General features: G+C 40.3%; 1 protein-coding gene across 2 annotated transcripts in view; it reads right to left on the reverse strand.

Moving 5' to 3' along the window:
• Window positions 1-968: 968 nt before the first annotated feature.
• The window catches only part of LOC110983930 (laminin subunit beta-1-like), a 62,158-nt gene continuing 39,700 nt past the window's right edge, over window positions 969-23,426 (reverse strand). For both annotated transcript variants that reach the window (XM_022243605.2, XM_022243607.2), the window contains exons 17-29: window positions 22,611-22,835; window positions 21,840-22,060; window positions 21,247-21,343; window positions 19,850-20,038; window positions 17,825-18,005; window positions 16,755-16,939; window positions 15,492-15,727; window positions 13,500-13,679; window positions 12,943-13,174; window positions 11,147-11,409; window positions 6,997-7,173; window positions 6,292-6,448; window positions 969-5,119 (exon numbers count right to left, since the gene is read on the reverse strand). In XM_022243605.2, coding sequence (XP_022099297.2) covers window positions 4,977-5,119; window positions 6,292-6,448; window positions 6,997-7,173; window positions 11,147-11,409; window positions 12,943-13,174; window positions 13,500-13,679; window positions 15,492-15,727; window positions 16,755-16,939; window positions 17,825-18,005; window positions 19,850-20,038; window positions 21,247-21,343; window positions 21,840-22,060; window positions 22,611-22,835 — 2,486 coding nt within the window. In that variant the 3' untranslated portion in view covers window positions 969-4,976. The remainder of the gene's footprint in view (window positions 5,120-6,291; window positions 6,449-6,996; window positions 7,174-11,146; window positions 11,410-12,942; window positions 13,175-13,499; window positions 13,680-15,491; window positions 15,728-16,754; window positions 16,940-17,824; window positions 18,006-19,849; window positions 20,039-21,246; window positions 21,344-21,839; window positions 22,061-22,610; window positions 22,836-23,426) is intronic.

Consider the following 23,426-nt stretch of genomic DNA (forward strand, 5'->3'; position numbering starts at 1 on the left):
CTAGAGCATCGTAATTTTTATGTCAAATTAAAGTATAATCACCATAGAATCTGATGATCTGAACAATAAGTTTCGCAGTTCATGGAAGAGACATGTTATCTAAAAATGATATCCAAAATGTGTCCTACTTATATCCCCTCAGTAGATTTTATTACTGAGAAGCAACACACTCCCCATTATATTGGAGGTAACCCGAGGTACCGCACTCCAGATCATTAACACATAACAGAAATATCAAACTCTATAAGCAACATTTCCAAGGAGCAGCAGACCTACTACAAATTCCACTCAGTAGGTCTGAAATGTTTCCTTTACAATTTTTAAAACTCCAATCTTTGCCTGACATGATTCAAAGGAATGGAAAATGTCTATACTTAAAAATACATTACCTAGCGAAATAAATTAAACGATAATTATATTGTATAATCATAGCATTGATAGCTAGGCCTAGTTATCACATTTTCATAAATACTGTGCGAAGTGGAGTCTGTAAATACGTAAAAACAAACATCGCACTCACTAAATTCGTGCAAGTCTAATTGAGATAACGAAATGCGTACAGCCATCGTGCCCGTCTTTGTTCGGATCCTTTTACTTAGATGCGATCGACCTGTGTGGGTTTGACAAACAACATCGACCCTCTCCATGATCCAGGGTACTCCATGGGCAGCGCCACCTTGCAGGTCCGAACTAATATTCCTTCGTTGAGGTCACTTTTTGCAGCGCAGCAGATGAACACGCAATCACAGAAAAGCACTGGTGGTCTACCGGTAAGTTGATCTTGGTCTGACATTCGACCAGGGCAGTTCATAGAGAGCAGTTCATACACCTGACTTTCAAGAAATTTGAGATATATCAAGTGGTAGCAAAGGGAGACAAACATTCTTTCTCCACTTCGAATAGAAGCATTATTACTGGGAATCCAAGTCTGGAAAAACAAAACAATCATTACAGCACAGAAATAAATATTGGGGGCTTTAAATTCGAATTTTATTGAGATTGACCACGATCTATACAAAACTGTTAGTGTTACCAATAAATTTAATTCCAGAGTTTAATTTTTCGAACATAATTAAAAAAAACTCCATTTTTTCCAGAGAATCTTTCAAATCAACCTTTTACCTTTTGACTGACTATATGGAGGAGATGTCATTCACAGTGGCTGAAATAATAAAACAGTGCCTTTCAAGAAACACATTAGATTCCTGTTACTGCATTTGCACCAAATTCAAAGTAACATGCAATCAACTACATGTAGTATCTTCAAACAACTGAACTGTATACTAAAATTGTGAGTACCAATAAACCAACCTAATCATCAACACTTTATGCAGAAAAAAACTGTTACTAAAAGGGCTAATGTTTCAGTTACAAAAGAGATAAACAAAACACTCATTAATTTCGAACCAAACGTGACTTAATTAGTAAGTTTAAGTATTCATTTTTTTCACATGGATTAATGGACACATGAGCGAGATATATTAGGGCAAATTGCAGGGTTAAACCCCTAAAAATGACTGAATCACTTTTCATCTTTGTAAGCAAATAATTTTCATAAAATCTAATTCAGTGCCCAAATGACAGCCAAGCATTTGGAGACCAATGAGTCAAAAGGTCACAGGAGAGGTTGAGTCTGAAAAATGCCCAAGAGGTCAAATAAACCAATGACCTGGAAAAGTGACCTTTTGCCCCTGGGCATACAAAATACCAGTGATGAAATTTAAGCATGAAGGTACTTGTCAAGTTTAATCACAGGCAGCTATAATCATACACTATCATATGACAGCAACTATGCTGGATCCAGACAAGGATCAAAGCATGTCAAAGTAATGTGTAAGCATATGGGGAACACAATAACTAGGCACATGCTACAGTTGGGGCAAAAAGTTTACATACACTTAGTAAAACATACAAAACAGTTTCTCTACATCTTTTACTGTTTGAAATAGTTAGAAAGAAAATTTGGTAGAAATGAGTGAAGTTGTGAACTTTAAGGAAAACTGTTCTTGTTCTACCAGGTGTATGTAAACTTTATGCCCCAACTGTTTACAAAGCTACTATGGAACTGTCGCTTATGCGGAGAAAACACACATAAGCATCACCCTTACCACACGTGAAAAAAATGGTGAGACATGTTGACATAAGCACTTTAAATGATTCCTGAAATTGTAATGGCAACTGAATTATGTTTAAGGTATGATAAAACAAATATAACATGACTCATTTCTGGTGGAAGGTCAATGATTACTCCCTTTAGTATTGGAAACTGTTTTGGAAGTTGGCAATTTCCAACACCTTGGAGACCTAAACTTGACTATCCACGCTCAAACTTTATTTTTGTATGATATTAAAAATCCACAAAAGTAAATGTATGAAATGGGATACATTCCATGAGTGGTTTCTTATTTCCAATGAAATATCTTCTCAAGTGGAGGACAATGATTAGAACATTCTTTAAAAGTCAAACATACAAGTTACAATCACTCTCAAACTTAATTTTTGAAAATGTCATAAAAATTTCAATTATTGATGATTTATTTCATGTGCTGATTATATTCCTCTTATTCAGAGGATGTCAGCCAATAAACTGAAACATTTTATTGACCTCCTACTTGACTGCATTTGAACTTTTTATTTATTCATACCTACCTTTAACAACGTCAACAGTATGCTTTGCCTAGCACCATGCAGTTGTTGGACTTAAATGGATTCAATTTCCTTACAAGGGACCTCTTTCAAAACCTGAAATTTAAATTATCCCATAGCTGATTTTAATTGGCAAAAGCACTTGTTACAATAGACATAAACTAGATGTATTTAATAAGTGTCGATCAAACAGAAATCAAATGAACAAAAATGCTAAATAGCACCAATCACATCCCCCAAAATGAAAGCAAAACACACTAGAGCACCTTGTCCAAAAATTAAAAAAAAATGATTACAGAGTTTTCTGTTTTAAACTGTAGTGAAAGTTAAATAAAAAAACTCACAATTGGTTGAGCAGTGGGATAAACTCACACTTGCTTATGCTGTTTGAAAGTGACAACAGACGACAATGATAAAACACAAAGTGATCTAAAACCAGTTCAATGAATCCATCACATTCTGTCAAACAACAATCCTTGTATAATGGAACAAACTCTGTGAGCAGTAAACAAACCATCTGTCTGACTCCAGAATTGGACGTCGATCATTCATATTCCTGACCAAATACCTCTATGGAGGGGGGGTGGTGGTTCAACTGTCATCTGCTGTCACACTGTTCACCTTATTCTTTATATAAATATCTAATGGGTAATCACACACAGACATTTATACATGTAGAACAAACTCCTAAGCTATCCAAGGCAGCACGGATGTGGTTTCTCAGTTCTGGGGGAATTAAAGGTCAAATGAATGTGAAAAAAAAATAATGTGGTACAGAAACAGACAATCTGAAGAGGAAGTGACATTTATAAAGTGTGTCCTGAACTGAACAGAGAGCATTGGTCAAAGAAGAGTGTGAATTTATCCCAGACTGATCTCAAATGTCATATTCATACTATAATTAGCTTGGTAATCAAGCCATTACTGCTCATGCAAGTTCACTCAAAATGCCTTAATTACAATTTTGTTAACAAAATTCCCAATACATACAAAAAAGTACTCTACACAACACTATAAAATACTGTCAAACTACTATAAATACTGCCCGTTGGTTTCAGCCTGGTACACAAGACTAATATTGTGGCCTAGTTGCCTCCATTAGTACACCTGCCTCCTGTGGTCTTGTCTGCAGCACATTAACAAAACTGTGAAGATCTAAGCACACCAACGTATGAAAGAACAATACCAGGAGTACAACAGTGATGGGTCCGCCTCTGTAGCTTTCAGGTGATCATTGCCCACAATACTGGGCCACCATTGGGCTAAAAGGCACTCTGCCCTCTTGAAGAATTTTTGTGACCCGTGTACTTATTTCTAGTTGCATTAATAAGATAAATAAAACCAAATCTAAATCACAAGAAAATAGTGGTAATGTGTCTGAATGTTGTTTCAAGTTGATCTCCAGGAATACCTCGTTTTAAAAAATGGGAAAAACCTGACATCTAACGACAAAACCAAGGACTAAGTGGCAGGCTTGCTAAATGCAGGTAACAGACTTATACTAATATCAACCTCTGTAGTTAAAAAAATGCAAAGGCAGCTTCGGTTGTCTTTACACAACAGTAACAATATCAAACAACTAATGGGTTACATAAATACAATAAAAAAGAGTACAGAAAATAGAGTACTATTAACGTACACCACCCTACGAGTGATAACTTGAGCAACAGTCCTTTGAGTATTGTTTTATATACAAAAGCGTAGTTCAGCAGATATAAAAATATGTTGACAAAGAGATGGCAGTGTTACGAGTAAAACCAAGTACTGAGATCTACATGTCTGACAAGTTTGATCTGACGACAGTAAGACAGAGAAATAGCAAAGTAAGTTACATGTACTTGTGTATTTCTTATGAGCATTGATGATATCTTTATACAGCTGAGAAAAGCTCAGTGAAAGATATTGTGCAGAATTCCATGCCTTGTGCTTCAACTCAAAGGAACCGTTTGAAAACTTGACTTCATAGGCATGTACTTTATTTTTCAGGTGATGTTATCAGCTTTGCGAGAAGAATTCTAATGGAAGACAGTCAAATATGATGGCTGCAGCTTATAAAATTCCTCACAACTATTTGCGACAATATTTGTGATAGAATCTTTAATTCCAAAGCGTGCCGACACTTAAAGAGGACAACCTGCAAGTCTTGCTCCCTTTAAAAAGAAAATATCTAATATTTGCAGTTATTTTTTTGACTTAAAGCTTTCCTTCTTGCCCAAGCGAAATGTGCCTTAACTACTTTTCTGTGTTAACAAAGTCTCCATATGAAATGTGAGGAAAACTCGGTAGTGGGATGAAATAGGCCCCCGGCTGTGAAAATGCAGCTTGCTCAATTAGGTCCCCTTGCATGTTCGGTAATATTCTGAACGCTCTTGGATATTTTGTAGTAAACCCATCATCCTCATGTTTAGGGCTTCAATCTGTGATGATAGGTCCACCATTGTATTCCTGTTCTGCTCAAAGACACTTTGCATCCCTGTAAAAGACAGAAAGTATATCAATTGAGACCTTGAAAGAATATTGACTCTGAAGCTATTATCTAAAAAGAGCTGTAAAAACAGCATGCTACGTAGGTGGTACTTTTAGCATAATCCATTGGAATATGCGATGCACTCTGGGAAAACCCACTGGATGTGGCTGAACTTTTTGGGGGGATAATGGAAAATTAGTCTCTCAATTTCTTCTGACAATTTGAAATATTTTTACAATTTCCATTTATAATATCCAAATAACTCTTATTTGATGTAATATTAACTAATTTGCAATCTTTTAAGTTAATTCTGTGTAATGATGATAAAAGTTCACTTTGAACTTTAAAGCTTGATTTCACAAAATGAGGTCAGCAGGTTATACTTGCCTAAGAGCACAGCTAAAGTTATAGAAAACCTAGAGAGACAAATTAAATAATTTTGAAAACATTACAATGTCCTCATTAACCACTACCAGCCGGGGTCTCCGAACTCGGACAAAGGAAACAGGGCCCAGTAACAAAAGTCCGTACTCCGAACAAAAGACCAGGCTGCTGGGCATTACCGGCATTTTTCACTCTCAAAAGTGGTGATAATCCAGCGTTATTTTGAAACTGTATACCAGGGTTTGGGGCATTGAGAGCAAGCGGATTACCACTGGGGACAAAAGCTCTCCACCACCGTGGGATGAGCCACACAGCACCGCTGCATGCTAATCTGGCCCCTATTGAAAAGAGGTCAGCAGTGCACTGAGCCAGGTTCGTGAATAAAAGACAGTTATACAACACCGCACAATCTGGGCTCTGTTTACAAGGCTGCTGGCCTGGCTGAAATACTCGGGCGTCAGTGAAGGTCACCTGTCAACTTAGAGTAGTGCCTAAAGATTACTTGGTGCGGCTATAAACGACCGTTAAATGAAATGATGAATTTTTGAAGGATTTTGAAAAACGGAAAAAATGATAGTCATGCCGGCCCAGCATCATCAACATTGAAAAATACCCCGGCATGAAGTGGTTAAGTTGATGCCTCACCATGTGAGAGAATTTTCCAAAATTACATCACTTGTATGTGGGATGAAAACTCACTAATGAAACTCGTATGAAGTATCTGCTAGTCTCACTTCAAAGTCACTCAGATACTACAGAAAGTGATGAGATTGAATGTCCATGAGATCACTTACTTCTGAGGTTATCTAGTTGGCTGCTGACCCTCTCCTGGAAGGCCACAGCTTCTTCCATCAGGTCTTCTGCTTTCTTCCGAGCATCACTGGCCTCCTGGGATTTTGTCATGACTTGGTCTGACGTCTGGTTGAACTTGGCTTCCAGCTCACCAACACTCTACCAACAGCAATGGATCAAAAATGAGGCGAATGTTTAGATTTCATTTTAGAAGATGTTTGTGAACCAAATTAGGTTCTGTACACACACCCAGCCTTCCTCCTTGCACACCCTGCTGACCCCTACTGTACCCCAGCTAACCTTCCACATCCCAACTGATGCCTTTCATTCTGCTTCAAAGCATCTCTTGTACATATATCACAGCTGACCCCAGCGCAGCTCTTATTGCACCAGGTTGGATGTTTGATTCATCCCATCTAATCTGTACTTCTGTACTTAATCCGTACTGTGCATATCTGACCTGGTTATGCACCCCTGCTGACCCCTCTATGTACCCCTTATAACCCCAATACATATCCTGGCTGAACTTGCATGACCTAGTTGTTCCTACAGCACAGTGTTATTCCACTTGAACCAGTCGTGTACCCTGACTATCTAGTACGACCAGCTAAACTCCCCCTTGCCCTGTGTACAGCAGCTAACCCCCCCCAACAGTATATCAAGGTCATCCCCTCAGTGTACCCTGGCTATCCCTTTTCTTCACTAACCTGTATAGCCTGGTCGGCATCAGCATCAGCCGTGTTGGCGAAGTTCAAGGCAGTACGTATTTTCTCTTCATTGTCAGTAAATTTTCCCTGGACTCTGCTGAGCTGTTCTTCCATCTGGGTCAGTTTTTCATCCAGGTCGTTGGCCTTGTCAATAGCTGCTCCAGCTTCTGACTCAATCTGAGAACCAAATGAAGACATGAGGAACAATCATCAAAATTTATACAAACAGGTCAATACATGAACAGGAGTGAGTAAGCCAACATATTGCATATATACATGAATACTTGGTCTCTGCATTGACAATGCATTCAGAGTACTTTAACTACCGCGAATTGCTTTTTATTAGGTGCAATACAGTCCTACTCAAATGACCCTGGTTGAGTAAGTTTGTTAAATTCCATGGTCACTCACATTTTCCCATTAATTGCATCTTGCTACATTTATGGTCTGCAACATCTTACACATGTTGCTGGTACCCTCTTTACTTGATTATCAGACTACTGAAAACCAGCAGTACAACTTTGCCCAAGGCTGTGATTTGAACGGTCAAAGACTAGGCAACCATTCATCACTTCAATAAGTCACGGACCATTTACCCAGGGATGTGCAACCACAAGCGGCCCCAGTGCAAACACATGTGCGACCTTGGTTCCATGCGTGTTATGGATTGTAATTACCCCCTGCAGGCACTCTCGACTTTCTCAAAAAAACTTGCGACCACATGACACGGGTTGCAGCATGCAGCATGTACAGTGCAGCCGACGACGCAGTGCTTAAATCTATTCGTTTTGACAAATAAATCTTCTTCACTTATCGATTTCAAGGACAAACAAAGTTTTAATGAGGCAAAATTCCCCAATTTTGTGGTACACTTTTCTCAGAATGTATAGGATGAAATATCTTGAGCAGCATATTTTTAGAAAGGGTGTACCCTGACTTAAAATATTATAAGAAAACAAAGTGGTAGACAGGAATTTATGTTTTATTATTAGAGAAAGTGTTACATAATCCTATTTAAGTTCTGCTTTGATATAATGCCAGCCGTAACACGCACTGAACCAGCTCTGAGCTTAAGTTGAACATCCCTGGGTAAATGGTCCGTGAGTAGGTTAAGTCAAACTCCAAAGGATAATTGGTCTAGGTTTAAAATTCATACATTTTACAAAATCCTGACAGCTACTTTGAAGTTTAGTTTAAGCTTTGCAACACAACATGGAAAAACTACAAGGTTTACAGGCAACAGATGTTAACAATTGTGGGCACTAATATAAAAGCAATGTCTTTTTTCTGGGTAAGGGTTAGAAATTAAGTCGCAATCACTAAGATCTTGGACAATTATTATCTGCAGCACCTTGTCATACAGATGACAACCATTCACTTTCGCAAAAGCTTTTCAAGGAAAGAAATGCAAAACACTGTGGGTATTTTACCACAATTATCAGAGCATGCACATTTCATGCAACTTGAGAGGTTACTCTGGCCACCAAAATCTGTCCAGTGACAGCTCAATGAAATCAACAGGCACCAACTACTGATGCAGAGGGTGTGACCAAATATCATTGGACAGCGCTTCAATCTATGACACCATAGAAGCTGAAGTTGTATATCCCAAGGGTGTGATTTGGGGAAAATGAAAAGTTCACGAAACATTCGTCGGAGGGTTTTGCAAGTCAAGTCGGCCACAGCTTCCCTACAATACACGGCATATCTATTTGATTGTAGGAGTAGATTCAGGTACCATACTACATGTAAGCCACTACAAGAGCTGTTCTTACTTCGTCATGGATACAATTATAACATTTACTGCAACAAAACCATTGTCCCCATTCACTTCAATTGCAATTATACATGTAAGCTATAATTGGTGACATTCAAAGATCTAGAAGTGTAATACACACGCAGTTATCAGTGATCCACAAAATTCTATCACGATTCATTAAAACTGAAAATTGTCTCATAAATGAAACGCAATGGCAGAGGGACGCAAGTTGTACACAGTGCATGCAACGATAACACATGTACCGTACACACTCCAGGGGGAGAACTGTATTCCTTTGACAGAGAACTTTTATGACATCGAAGTTCGGCTGGGGAAAGTTACCGAGCATAGAATGTGCTCACCAGGATGGACAAGATAAGAACATTTTTGGTTAAAATGTTGTTCTATCAAAACAAACTCAAGATATTCAGGGAACATCGTCGGGCGTTGGAGGGTTCGTCCATATACATTGTACATGACCTTACAACGCAAGACCAGCAAAAAAAAAAAACCAAAATGGAATGAAGAAGTATGATAAAAGCTCTCTATAAAAGGGGAACTAAACTGAAATTCCTTGCAGGAAAATGGAGAACTGACAAAGGTATTCTATATTTTTTGTATGAATTTAATTTGAAAAAGTGCATGGTTTGCCTTGCCCTAGAACTGGCGTGTGTCTTTGGTAATTGCAATGTAACTAGTTCTTGTTTGCTCTTGAAATGTCCCTGTTTCATCACAGGTAGAGTGGAGCCCCATCGGGACATTATTGGGTATGATTTGCCTTTATAGTTACATACATCTACAATACTGTCATTGGGTGATCTACAGGTATTATTTGGGTAAGAGTTTGGGGATTTTTGGGGGGGTGGGGCACTTAAAGGTGGAAGTTGCATTCTTGGGAATCCTGTTAGGGTAGCATTCACAAAATTCAGGGCGTTCCATAACAATCTAGATTAGTCTAGATTAGACTTTTTCCTAATTTCATCAAAGCTTAATTCTAAGTTACACGTAGTCTGACATCTAACTTGATTTCATTCGTATGTATCGTGGTGGGGGCTATTGGAAATTACACTAATTCTTTCTCTTCTGAAAAGCTAGTTTAAAATATTATACTTGAGTGGTGAAAGATTATGCACCTCCCCTTACTAACCAAATAACTTCCAACAATGTTCATCCCAGAGATATTCATTTCAATCAAGAACAGCTTTTCTTTGAAATGCCATCTAGTATTAGTTCTTTCACAACATAGAAAAAGGCCTGTAAAGCTGAATGTAACCTGGAGAGCTAAATCTCTGTATAGTGTGTAAGAGAGATTTTGAGGCATTTGAAACTCTTAATAGTGAACTGATCAACCTTTTTAATTTGCGTCAACTTAAAATGGAAGGAGTTCTTATTAGATCAAAGACTCAAAGGATGGAGCAAGGAGAAAAGCCTTTGACATATTTTCTTAATACGGTAAAACGTAATTTAGTTAATAAGAATATTTACCTGATTGTTAAAGATGATAATTGCATGTTGACTCGGAGTGAGGATGTTCTTTTAGAAGCAAGAGACTTCTACAAGAAGCTCTATTCTTTTTGTGAGGCTGATACTGAGATTGATTGAAAGTCTATTTTAGCCGATACAGAGATAAATGCCTTCACAGGGAAATATGTTGAACCTCCATTAACTCACACAGAAATACACTAAAGCTTTGAACAACTGAAAATGGAAAGTCTCCTGGGCTCCGATGGTATTAGTGATGAGCTTTTGAATGTCCTTCAGTGATGACTTATCCTGGTACCTACTAAGGTCATTGAACTATGCCTAAGAATCTGCTCAGCTTTCAATGACCCAGAAACAGTGTTATTACCTTATTGCCAAAAGGAGACAAGCCCCATCAGCTTCTGAACAACTGGCCTCCCATCATTCTATTGAAAAGGTCATATAATATTGCCTCTGCCTATAAAGTGGATAGGCTGGAATAAATGCCTTCCGCTTATTATCCATGATAATCAAAAAAGTTTCATGGCGAGATACTTATTGGGGTAAACATCCATACAATGTATGACTTACTTAATTCTACAGAATTCTACATTCCTGGCAGGTTACTTCCTGTACGTTTTGAATAGGCAGGTGATTTAGTTTCACACAATTTTTATTCATAGCAAAGCATTCCTAAAGCCATTGTAGATCCAAGGGCTTGATGCCATTTCAGGCACAAATGGCTGAAATCAAACCCAACCACCATCTTTGCCCTAACACGTACCCTTTATACCCCCCGATGGAAAGAGATGAACGGGAGTAAAGTGACCTGCCCACGGTCACAACATGTAACCAGCTGCTGGATTCAAACCCCCTGACCCTTTGAGTTACAATCCCAAACCATTAGGCCACACATCTCCACAGACCTACCTGGATGAGGTTATCGTTGGCATCATTGATGTTCCCCTCAGCTTCTTTGATGGCATTGCTGGCAGTGTCCTGGGCTTGGGCAGCCTCGGCTAACGCAGCTACCACGCTCTCTGCCGATGCCAAGACATCATCAGCAAACTCCTTGGCCTTGTCGGCTCTCTCCTTCAGGGCTCGCACCATGGCCAGATCCTCAGCAGTGTCATTAAGGATCTGATCAATGTTCTCCAAAGTGGCTACCGTGTCCTCAATCTGCTTGGCAAGATCTGAAATTCCATCCAAAACAAAAGGGTTATTTTATGATATATTTAGAGCACATTCTTTTACAGACAATGAGATACAGTAACTATTGTTATACTATGGTCTTAGATACCGAATTTTTATTTGGTTGTGAAATGATCACGTGATATGCTACAAGTGCGTGTATGTCATTCATGCGTTGGGCACACTGCTGATGTTGCCAGGCAGCAAAAGATGATGCATAATGGTGATCTTTCCCACGGTTGATGTGTCGTGTCCACTGTGCTGTAACTGTGTAATCTTGGGTACTCTACGTGCCAATTATTACAGGAGATTTGCACTGTATGGGGTACACTGAAGCAATGAATCCCAGGTTTCTATAGTGAACTAGTTTGTTATAAATCCTAGACTTCTCCCTCCTCCCCCCCAAAAATAAAGGACATCACAATCAATAATTTTCCTTGTAATTTAATATTTACTTTGCTGTTCACGTGTTTCAGTGTGTCAACACATTTTAATGTATTTTACAATAAAATATGCATATATTTCACCCAAGATGGTTACAGCGTAATATACTCAGAGATACCAACTTCTCAAAATGAAAAATTTTAATCCTATCTCACTTCCAGTTTCCCAACCGTCAGTAATTTTTCAGTGCAACCCTAAAAATTTTCATCGGCAAATTAGAAAAAATTTTTTTTTTTTAGTTTTTAAAAATCCTGTTGCTTCTTTCAAAACAAACACCTGTCAACAACTTCTTTTCATGTCAAAACACTTGTATTTACCTGACTAGCATTATGCAAGTGTTAATTGTAATTGTTGATTATATTTCCACATTAATTCTGGTAAGTTTTTATATTAATCACTTCTGAGGCACTTTTTGGCAACTTTCGTCCCATTCAATCAGCACAAAAGATTGTCCAAAAATCCTTACCTACTGACCCTATTTAATCGGAAGCAGAGCTATTTTTTCTTGGCTTAACTAATGTGCTTTACGGTGTTGTAAGATCCAGCGTAGGCAATATTTATCATATCTTTGATCCAAAGACTACAAACATCAAAAATATTCTAAAACAGGTATTGCAGTTTCCTTGTATTTTGAAGTGTTCAGAGAGACATGTTGGAAGAGATACTGTACATTCTATAATCCTGAATATCTCCATTTAATTACCATCAAATTTTTATAAAATGCTAGTCATACCCTGTCTGTAATTAAGAAAACACTTCTAATTGTGAAAACCATCTCACAAATGGTTAACATTGTGTAGTTTTTATTTTCAAATTATTGTTTATGAAATAACCCTTCACTTATCATATTTGCAGTGGAAAAGTTTGAAAATATCTGAAAAAACCAACCTTGGCCAAAAAATCCACAAAACACTAGACTCAATTATAAGCTTCTCCCTGGACATTTGGTGTTAATTCTTCACAAAATTGGAAGGTTTTCAAAACCAACAGAGAAAGCCCCAGTGTTGTTACCAGAATGTTACAGCCACATTGGATTGTCAGCGGCCTTCAATTTCACGCACTGTCCATCTTTCTGATTGATAAAGACTCACCCTGTATTTCCTCCGGAGTGGAGGAAATCTGAGTTTCCAAAGCCATTCTGGCCACTTGCTGGATCTCTGCTGGTGTGACTCGCTTACTGTCAATGAAGTCATTGATGGCTTGCAGTAACCCAGTCAAGTTGGTCTGAGCACCTTGGGCATCATCCCTAGCCATAGCCGCTGCATCGTATGCCATCTTGGCTAGATCTAAGGCTTCCATAGTCTGTCCACGGACACCGTCCATCTATGATCAAGTACATTGACAATCAAGTTGACAGAATGCACATATCAACATCTAAGGAGTTTGTTGATTGTTTCTGCTTAATTGTGAGGCCTATTAATGGTATGACTTGTGTCATTTACCTTTAGATGCACAGCCATCCTGCAATTGTAAATTCAAACTCTCAATGGGCAGAATCACAAACACTATCTTGCAATCAATTTACCAAACATAGCACCCACTTCACAACACAACTGTGTTAACTTTTAACCCCAAAGTTTTTTACAGGGTTATGAGAAGATATATACAGTACACAGGTCAGCCATAGCAATATCACCCTATTACTGACCTCTGCTAGAGTGCTGTCTGCCTGTTCTTTCTTCCTCAGGAATTTGTCATTTGCTTGTGTGGCTCGGTCTAACGCCACCTCAGACATGGAGATGGATCCTTGACAACCTAGACCACCACAGAAATCACAGCCAGCCCCACCGCATCCCCCACTGCAGGTGTCGCCAGGTCCACCACACACCTAGGATCATTAAATTTCACAGAACATCACTAGTGGCATGGAAATGTGCAAACAAATCAAGTACCAGTTTCTCTTCTAATTTCAGAAACACGAGCGCCCCAAGTATGCTCCTGGACAGATGAAACTAGAACGGCAAAGCCACCATGGCTCGCTGCTTGTTATGAATCCAAGTTATACAAATATGGTTACTAAATTTGGTTGACATACGACTGCAATTCAGATGTAAAAGATATTTTATCGACCTTAGCAATAAAATTCATTGTACTCCAGGAGAAAAATCCTAGTTAGTGCTGTGTGCAGACTGTGTGTCGAAAGGCACCTGTCGTTTAAAAGTAAATCAACAAAGACCACCAAGGGAGATACAGGTGCAAAAGCTTCACAGTTCTTTACAGGAAAGAGGAATGTCTATAGAATGTGGGTCCAGTACAGTCAGACTAGACCTGGATGATTATATAAGCGGCGCATTTGTGAGTTTGATTGATTGTGCATGATTAAAATTCCTGCACAGTTCTGCACTTTGTATCCAACCCAATCATCCTATCCTCTACAATTCTACACCCATCATCCATATCCCATCACCCCATGTCTGCCATGTCTATTTTGACTCCATCCCTAATCCCATCTATCTCCAATCCAACATCAACCTTATCTTTCCATCCATCTCCTACTCTGCCCCCTCTCCATCATCCTATCCATCTCCTACTCTGCCCCCTCCCCATCATCCTATCCATCTCCTACTCTGCCCCCTCCCCATCATCCTATCCATCTCCTACTCCACCCCTCCCCATCATCCTATCCATCTCCTACTCCACCCCTCCCCATCATCCTATCCATCTTACTCCACCCCCCTCCCAATCATCCTATCCATCTCCTACTCTGCCCCCTCCCCATCATCCTATCCATCTCCTACTCTGCCCCCTCCCCATCATCCTATCCATCTCCTACTCTGCCCCCTCTCCATCATCCTATCCATCTCCTACTCTGCCCCCTCCCCATCATCCTATCCATCTCCTACTCTGCCCCCTCCCCATCATCCTATCCATCTCCTACTCCACCCCTCCCCATCATCCTATCCATCTCCTACTCCACCCCATCCCCATCATCCTATCCATCTCCTACTCCACCCCTCCCCATCATCCTATCCATCTCCTACTCTGCCCCCTCCCCATCATCCTATCCATCTCCTACTCTGCCCCTCCCCATCATCCTATCCATCTCCTACTCCACCCCCTCCCCATCATCCTATCCATCTCCTACTCTGCCCCCTCCCCATCATCCCACCCATTTCCTACTCTACCCCCTCCCCATCATTCTCTTCACCTCTCACTCTGGCTGTCCCATCATCCCACTAATCCAGCCCAACCATTACGCCAACCTTATCCAGCATTTCATCCACTTCTTACATACATGTGCGGTTCCTTGTCCCCATGATCCTCCCCCTACAGGTACCCCTCCCCCCCCAATCCTAATCTGTCACTTGTAGTCCCCCTCCCATCTCTTACATTTGTCCCACATACAGTATATGTACATTTGTATGTGTCTAAACACTGTCTACACATACATACATGTACATTACCGGAGTGCTCAGTACATATGTACTGTATGTACTACAGGGTAAGTACACAATACAACTCAAAACCTTAACATTCAACTTTTATAATTGTTTCATTCAATTCATAAGTTTCTAAGCATTAATTCCATATGAAACTATTTCAATACTGATGGAATCACTTCTTCTCCAATCATCCTGACTAAATTCTCCCGAGCCATCCATTCAGTTCATTCTTCACATTTTGATACAATTCTCCTGACCTTTTCATTCAGTTCCCCTAGCCTTGCTTCCAGCCCAGTCAGTTGGTTGTCAACTTCTCGGAGCCGATCTTGATAATCTTGTTGTTTCTGGGCTAGTTCTCTTTCCCTCTCGGCCATGATTCTCTCCACCTCGTCCCTGATGCCACTGGACTCAGAGACCACTCCCTCTGCAGCATCAACTGTTGCCTGGGCTGCTTGAGACTTGTTGCGGCTTTCTAAGATGCTCTTGAAGGCTCCTGTAGACAGCATTATTTTCAGTCAATCATCAATGTGAAGGTTAATTAATAGACGGATTAACATCAAAAATAGGTCATCACTGTGTTTCTACTGCTGTCTGTGAACATATCTAAATGTGCATAAGGTTTGAGATATTCAATAATCAAACAGGCATCTATATTTACATCAATACTGATTTAAATCACACGTATGATCACACTTACGGGTAATTTCAGAAATTAGGGGTCTAAAAGAGTGATGTTTTGTGTCCCTGTTACATCTGACCTTCGTTATTGGACATGGAAATATCACCAGAATTAAATTCAAACTACTAATACAGTATTTGTTTGGAAGGTAATTTGCATTCTCAACTTACAAAATCATACGTCAGATGTGACAGGAACACGAAAAAAATGGACCCCTAATTTCTGAAATTACCCTTATGTAAATCACCTTGTTTTTTATCAATTTTGTAATTCATATCAGACCTATAACCAGAATATTAATAAAGCCTGCAAAACCACCTCATGCCTTTCAACAACATTCTCTCCCCCTCCCCTAAAACATAAGTGATCAATTATGTTGATCCTTCCCAAACAACCTTTCTCAACAACTACAGAGAAACTATTTATTCTCGAAATGTCAATTAAAGTTGACAATTCGAAATCTCCAGAGTTTGCTGTTTCATAGCAAAATCTTACAAAGTACAAATGTCAGGTTTGGGGACAAAACTTTTCTTGTATAGAATTAGGTCAGAGTGCCACTAAGGTATTTAGAGAAATCCATCACACATCCAGCAGAGGGGCTGTGGCACTGGAAACAAAATAACCTGACTTTTCAGAACTTTTAATAAGACAGAGCAAAGAGGCAAGAAATTATTTGAACTTTGCAATTTGTATTTATTTTTAACAAAATGCCAAGAAATGAGCAAAGCCTGAATGATTAAACCTCTGCAAATCTGGAACTTTGGGGCTAAAGAAATCCTGAAAATGAGAAAAATTCTTAGAAATCAGACTCCTGGCAGGCAACTGATGTCAATGGTCCTACCTTCCACATTGGAAGATTCAATGATTACAATCTCATCCCTGAGATCTTCAGCATCTAGGTTCAATGTCAACCCCTCAGCTTCTAAGGCACCCAGCTCACGGTTGGCACGGAATGTCTCCACCTGTGTCCTCTGGAGATCATTGTTCACAGCATCCAGCTTTCGGACTAGATCATCCAGATCAGCCCTAGAATATATTAACAAGGATGTTCAGTCAAGTATTCACAGGAAATTCACAGAATTTGCTGCAAGGGAGGAAATGGACCTCAAAAGGGGAACTGAAAGTTTCTTCTAAGGATGTTTGATTTCAAACTGGGTTTGGCCCTAAACTTATCCTTGACAATCATGGTATACTCAGTACAGTCCCACAGGTTGGAAGAAAAATTCTCAAGAATGTTAGGACCCAGTTCACCTTCATCACTTGAAATTACACATGAAACTATGAGAAGTGGCTGTAGCTACTACCATAGATTCCTGCATCATCTCAAGGCCCAGCCAAGTAACTAGGACACACACAACTTAATGTTCGGCTATCATGAATCAGGGGTGACATTGGAGGAAAGTGACATATTCATGAAGTAATAACCAGAGATTTTGAGGACCCAAAGCAGCGTAAGGTCTTAGGTATGCATCTGTGTTTGCTGAAAAGCATTCATTAAAATACCCATTTCTTTGTTTTTATATCACTTTTCATATGTAAGAACAACTTAATGGTATTAACTCGTGATTTTCCAGATTTTAAAAGACACTGAAGAGAGCTTGAAATCAGGAAAATCCCAATGAAAAAATCCTGAAATCAGGAGAAATCCTGACAAGTCTCAGCCCTGATGACTCACTGACCCAGTGATGTGCCTCTATTGGCAGGTAGTCACCCTGAAACAATGTCTACCATGACACCACTGTATTATGCATATTCAGCCAGAATCAGTGGCATCCATTGTCTGAACACAAGAAACCAATTCCCGCTTATTTAATTTGTACCCATCAGCATCAACACAGTGGCCACAATTGCCTCATGCGAGCTAGCCAGCTTGTCCTTCAATAATTCCCACATCAATGAGCCCAAACATGCCTGATTTCATCGAGGTCATTATGAAGGCCATCAAGATCCTGCACGGTGATGCTGGGGCCAGTCAGCAGAGACTCCACTTGACGTAGCTTGCCCTCCAGACGGTTAAACTCATCATCATAGGCAGCTGTGGCTCCTGTTGACTTGATATTACGAGCTCGCTCCAGCAGTTCCTCCGTTTGAACTGCAACATGTCATCATTGCAATCAAGAAGTTTACTCAGACAACTTTTATCAATAATCATTTTTAGAAAAAGAATCTGCTCGACACCAGCCTGTAACCCCCAGTAATCAAGCAAACCAACCCCAGCCCGTAACCCACGGTAATCAAGCCAATCAACCCCAGCCTGTAACCCATGGTAATCAAGCCAACCAACCCCAGCCTGTAACCCCCGGTAATCAAGCAAACCAACCCCAGCCTGTAACCCCCGGTAATCAAGCCAACCGACCCCAGCCTGTAACCCACGGTAATCAAGCCAATCAACCCCAACCCGTAACCCACGGTAATCAAGCCAATCAACCCCAGCCTGTAACCCCCGGTAATCAAGCAAACCAACCCCAGCCTGTAACCCCCGGTAATTAAGCCAACCGACCCCAGCCTGTAACCCACGGTAATCAAGCCAATCAACCCCAGCCTGTAACCCACGGTAATCAAGCCAATCAACCCCAGCCTGTAACCCATGGTAATCAAGCAAACCAACCCCAGCCCGTAACCCACGGTAATCAAGCCAATCAACCCCAGCCTCTAACCCATGGTAATCAAGCAAACCAACCCCAGCCTCTAACCCATGGTAATCAAGCAAACCAACCCCAGCCTCTAACCCATGGTAATCAAGCCAACCGACCCCAGCCTGTAACCCATGGTAATCAAGCAAACCAACCCCAGCCCGTAACCCACGGTAATCAAGCCAATCAACCCCAGCCTGTAACCCATGGTAATCAAGCAAACCAACCCCAGCCTCTAACCCATGGTAATCAAGCAAACCAACCCCAGCCTCTAACCCATGGTAATCAAGCCAACCAACCCCAGCCTGTAACCCATGGTAATCAAGCCAATCAACCCCAGCCTGTAACCCATGGTAATCAAGCAAACCAACCCCAGCCCGTAACCCACGGTAATCAAGCCAATCAACCCCAGCCTGTAACCCATGGTAATCAAGCCAACCGACCCCAGCCTGTAACCCACGGTAATCAAGCCAATCAACCCCAGCCTGTAACCCATGGTAATCAAGCAAACCAACCCCAGCCTCTAACCCATGGTAATCAAGCCAACCGACCCCAGCCTGTAACCCATGGTAATCAAGCAAACCAACCCCAGCCTCTAACCCATGGTAATCAAGCCAACCAACCCCAGCCTGTAACCCATGGTAATCAAGCAAACCAACCCCAGCCTGTGACCCATGGTAATCAAGCAAACCAACCCCAGCCTGTGACCCATGGTAATCAAGCAAACCAACCCCAGCCTGTGACCCATGGTAATCAAGCCAACCGACCCCAGCCTGTAACCCATGGTAATCAAGCAAACCAACCCCAGCCTGTAACCCATGGTAATCAAGCCAACCAACCCCAGCCTGTAACCCATGGTAATCAAGCAAACCAACCCCAGCCTCTAACCCATGGTAATCAAGCCAACCGACCCCAGCCTGTAACCCATGGTAATCAAGCAATGGCAGTGGTGGTAATAGTATGCAAATATTAGGGGTAACTATTATATTTTGGGGAAACCATTTTAATCTCAAAAGAAACAGTTAATTTAAAAACGAGAATAAACTTTTTTGGCACTTACACCGACAGGGGAAAACTGTACTTTGATCAACTTTAGAGTATGAAAAACTGATTAACTTATGAGGTTACAGACGGTAGAACTCAGTGTAGAGACTTTATGACTGCAGATGTACTGTGGTACTTAAAAGCGTATATTTAATTTTGTGAGTCATTCTTTTGAAGGCCATGGATAAAAAAAAAAAAGTTGTCCAGAGATCCAGCATAATTCCCTGAAGTCATTCATGTTCAAGAATAGACATTTTACCTCTCAGAGCATTGATGATTTCATCCCAGTCATCAAAGCATTCTCCACAGGGTTCACAGTTGGGCACCTCACCAGTGGTACCATGGGCACATCTATCACAGTATTTGCCTGTCACCCCAGGACGACAGACACAGGACCCATCCCCATTACACTGGAGAGTTTCAGACCCTTGTGGGTCACACTGACATCCTGAAAAATATTTAGATGGAACCGGTCAACAGGTAACTGGCAAATGTCCAGCACAAACATTGTCACTACCACATTTAATAATGGTTGACTAGAGATGGCTGACAAGTTCATGCATTTGAAACAAGTTGAAAACAAAGCCAGATGTTGTTGCATTCCAGTTGAGATGATCACTCCAATCCGAACCTAGGTAACAATTCAAATCCAATTAAACCAAGTTCAATCTCATCCAATCTGATCAGAGTGGATCAAATTCTGATCTGGCAAAGATGGGTTTTATAAACCACTTCCCTATACTCATCAAGTGTCGCACACTGGAATGTATCTAAGATCAATGGAATGACTGTTAAATGTATCAATTCTGTGAACATTAAGCAGTCACTGAAAATTCAGCAAAGAGTCACTGTATTTTCTTTTGAAGAGTTTCAAAACAAAATGGGGAATGATCATCTAGGCTGGACAGAGATCACAATGGATACCTAACTGTAGTTACAATTTTTTTCGAGGTAAATTACATTTCTCTTTATGCATTTCAAGTTAGTCACCTTTCATCTTCAGATATTGAAAGGTGACTAAGTTTCATCTTCAGATACTGAAAGGTGTCTAAGTTTCATCTTCAGATACTGAAATTGTTTTTAAGATCTAACAAGTTCCATTACACATTGCAAAATGTGCTTCTGATGTTACAATACCACCATTGTACATTGAATGCTAAAGTGTCATTTCCAGAATTTATCAGGCATCACAAGTTGAATTTTTACACAATAAATTCAAAACATTGTGATAAACCCGTCTGGAAATTTCTGCTGTAAATGCATTGACTGTTTATGCAAGAGCTTAAGTCAGAAACCTCAAAAACATCTGGTCACAGCAGGGCCAAATGAGGACTTGCAGCAGCAAATTCTACTTGAGTAAATTTACACACTAAGCAAAACCACCTGAGAGCCAACTTCCAGTAATACATAAAACCCAATTGTTTGGTTGATAATCTACTTTTGAAAGCAAAAGATATCTGTACATGTACTTAGCCTAGTACAAGAAGTGGAAATTTATGTTCCAGTCACTATATGAAGGACAAAACTCTTGCACTAAAACCTCTGTAATTCCATCTCCTGTTGGACCCCATGTGACAATTCCTTCTTTCCACTCTTCGCATTTATGAAGTTTCCCTCACCAGGCATTTACAGCAAATGAGACAGAGCTCCACTTACGTTCACATCCCACCAAGGGGTCACCAAAGAAGAGGCTTTCACATTCACAGCAGGTGCGCCCGCCAAAGCCGGATTGGCAGGTGCACTGTCCAGTAAACTGGAGAAAAGAAAAAGCGAGAGGACTTCTTGAGATCAGTCATGATATGTTACAATGCCTGACTGAAACTCTATGGGTGAAGATTTCATTATGGGCTTGCAAAGGATCGTGGTTTTGATTTGCCAGTCAACTGGGACTTCTGAATGTGGCTGTTTGCCTGAGATCTCATAATAAACCTTGCCATTTGATTTGACTTACATCTGGATTCACACACAGCTGGAAGTTTCACCGTGTGTGTTACAAGTCAAGCAAACACAAGCCAGTCCAAGATGATAATTTATCCTTCACCGGCTCTCCTCATTTGGGTACATGGAACCATCTTCAGTTCTAAAAATAGTGTTTATGATTAGGCGTCTGTGAAGGAAACACTGCATACTTCAGAAGAATGTGGGCCACATGAATCAGGAACCAAGAAAGCCTCATGCATCTCTGAAGTAAAACCATCCTGACCTTTATGAAATACACCAACAGTTTAGCAGTTTCTGGTTCATCTCACCTCATTACACTGTGTGGAGGTGGAGCCATATTCACAGCAATCACAGGCCTCACATCCTGCACCACTGGCTAGCTTCCAGTGGTCTGGGGCACACTGGTCACAGGTCTGACCCACCACATTTGGTAGGCATGGACACTTGCCAGTCACACGGTCACACACCCCACAGTTGTTGTTCAAGTCACAAATGCTCAGGTCAGTGCCAAGGAAATTGCAGTCACAAGCTGGCAGAAAGAAAAAAGGCCACATAACATAAAACCTTATATTTGGCACTTTGAAAAATGTCCAATACTCCAGAATGTTCCTCAATCCTTCAAAATCCACTACAGACTTTCACAGATTGTTTGAATTTTACCATGATTTGTAAGATCTAGGAGGGTTCAGCCCAGCTGCTATGACTCTATATGGAATTTAGGATTTACATAAAAATTCAACTGTTTAAAGATAAGAGTTTCATATAAACAAGAAAGGTGAGGCTTTTACAGTTTGTTGCATCTACCAGCCAGTTCTGTATTTCACCTGTAAAGCACCTGACATCACACCAGTTCAAACATCTTCAGTGTGTGTGAGTCTGAGTAAAGCCATGCTGACAGGGCTGACCTCAGATGAATGTCAATGTTCTCAAATAACTTGCAATATATTTCATTTTGAGCATATATTGTCTGAACACCAAACTTGCACATGACAGATTCTAATTAAGAAACAAATTAAAAATATTCTCTGGTTAAATCACGGAATGAACAAGACATGAATCTGAATCAAAAATTTGCTTACGTCTGCAGGTTCGGAGTAAGGCATCCCCATAGTAATTTGGAGCACACACATCACAGTTGAATCCAGCTGTGTTGTACAGACAACGTAGGCACTCTCCTGTGGTAGCGTCACAGTTGCCTGGGGTGAGTGGGTTGGTGTTACCATTGCAATTGCACAAGTTACAACTACCACCAGGAACCGAGGGATAACCGTAATAGTTGTTGTCACACTGGTCACAGCGTATGCCTGTTGGGAATTTCAAAGGAAATGTTGTTAGGTACTGCTCCCTGAAAGAGCAAAGGGCCTTCAAAATCAGTAAAGACAAAGAATACTGAAACATTGTTTAGCACTTATTCCTAGTCCAAAAACACTCATTTTAGGGGAGCAAATTTGATTCAACATGGATCTTTGGTGCACCTCTACAGTGCACACTTATCAAGGCTTGTGTCTGGTGACAAGGCTTTGCAAAATTTGCAGAAAAATCCAAATTGAAAGAAACATGAGTGTCTCAACCACCAAAATGAGACATACAGAGGGATAGCTGATTAGGCTTTCTACTTTTTCAACTCATTTCACCCAACCTGATTTCCAACATTACAAAAATTAAGTAATCAAGTAAAAAAAAAATTAGTCTGATAAATATTCAAGGAATAACAATGTGATGAAAAGGTTTCAAACTAAGTGTTAAAAAGCACCCTTGTGAAAGGCTCTTAACCAATAGGAATGAAACTGTCTGAGTATTTATGAATGTCTGATAATGTTTCAGAATTCAGCCAATATTCATGAAGAAATGGACCACACATTTCAAGACAGAACACTGAAAAATAAGGTCAGGTA

Source organism: Acanthaster planci, linkage group LG04 (assembly GCF_054643075.1).
Source record: "Acanthaster planci isolate LZ-2023a linkage group LG04, COTS_SCS, whole genome shotgun sequence".
Classification (NCBI taxonomy): domain Eukaryota; kingdom Metazoa; phylum Echinodermata; class Asteroidea; order Valvatida; family Acanthasteridae; genus Acanthaster; species Acanthaster planci.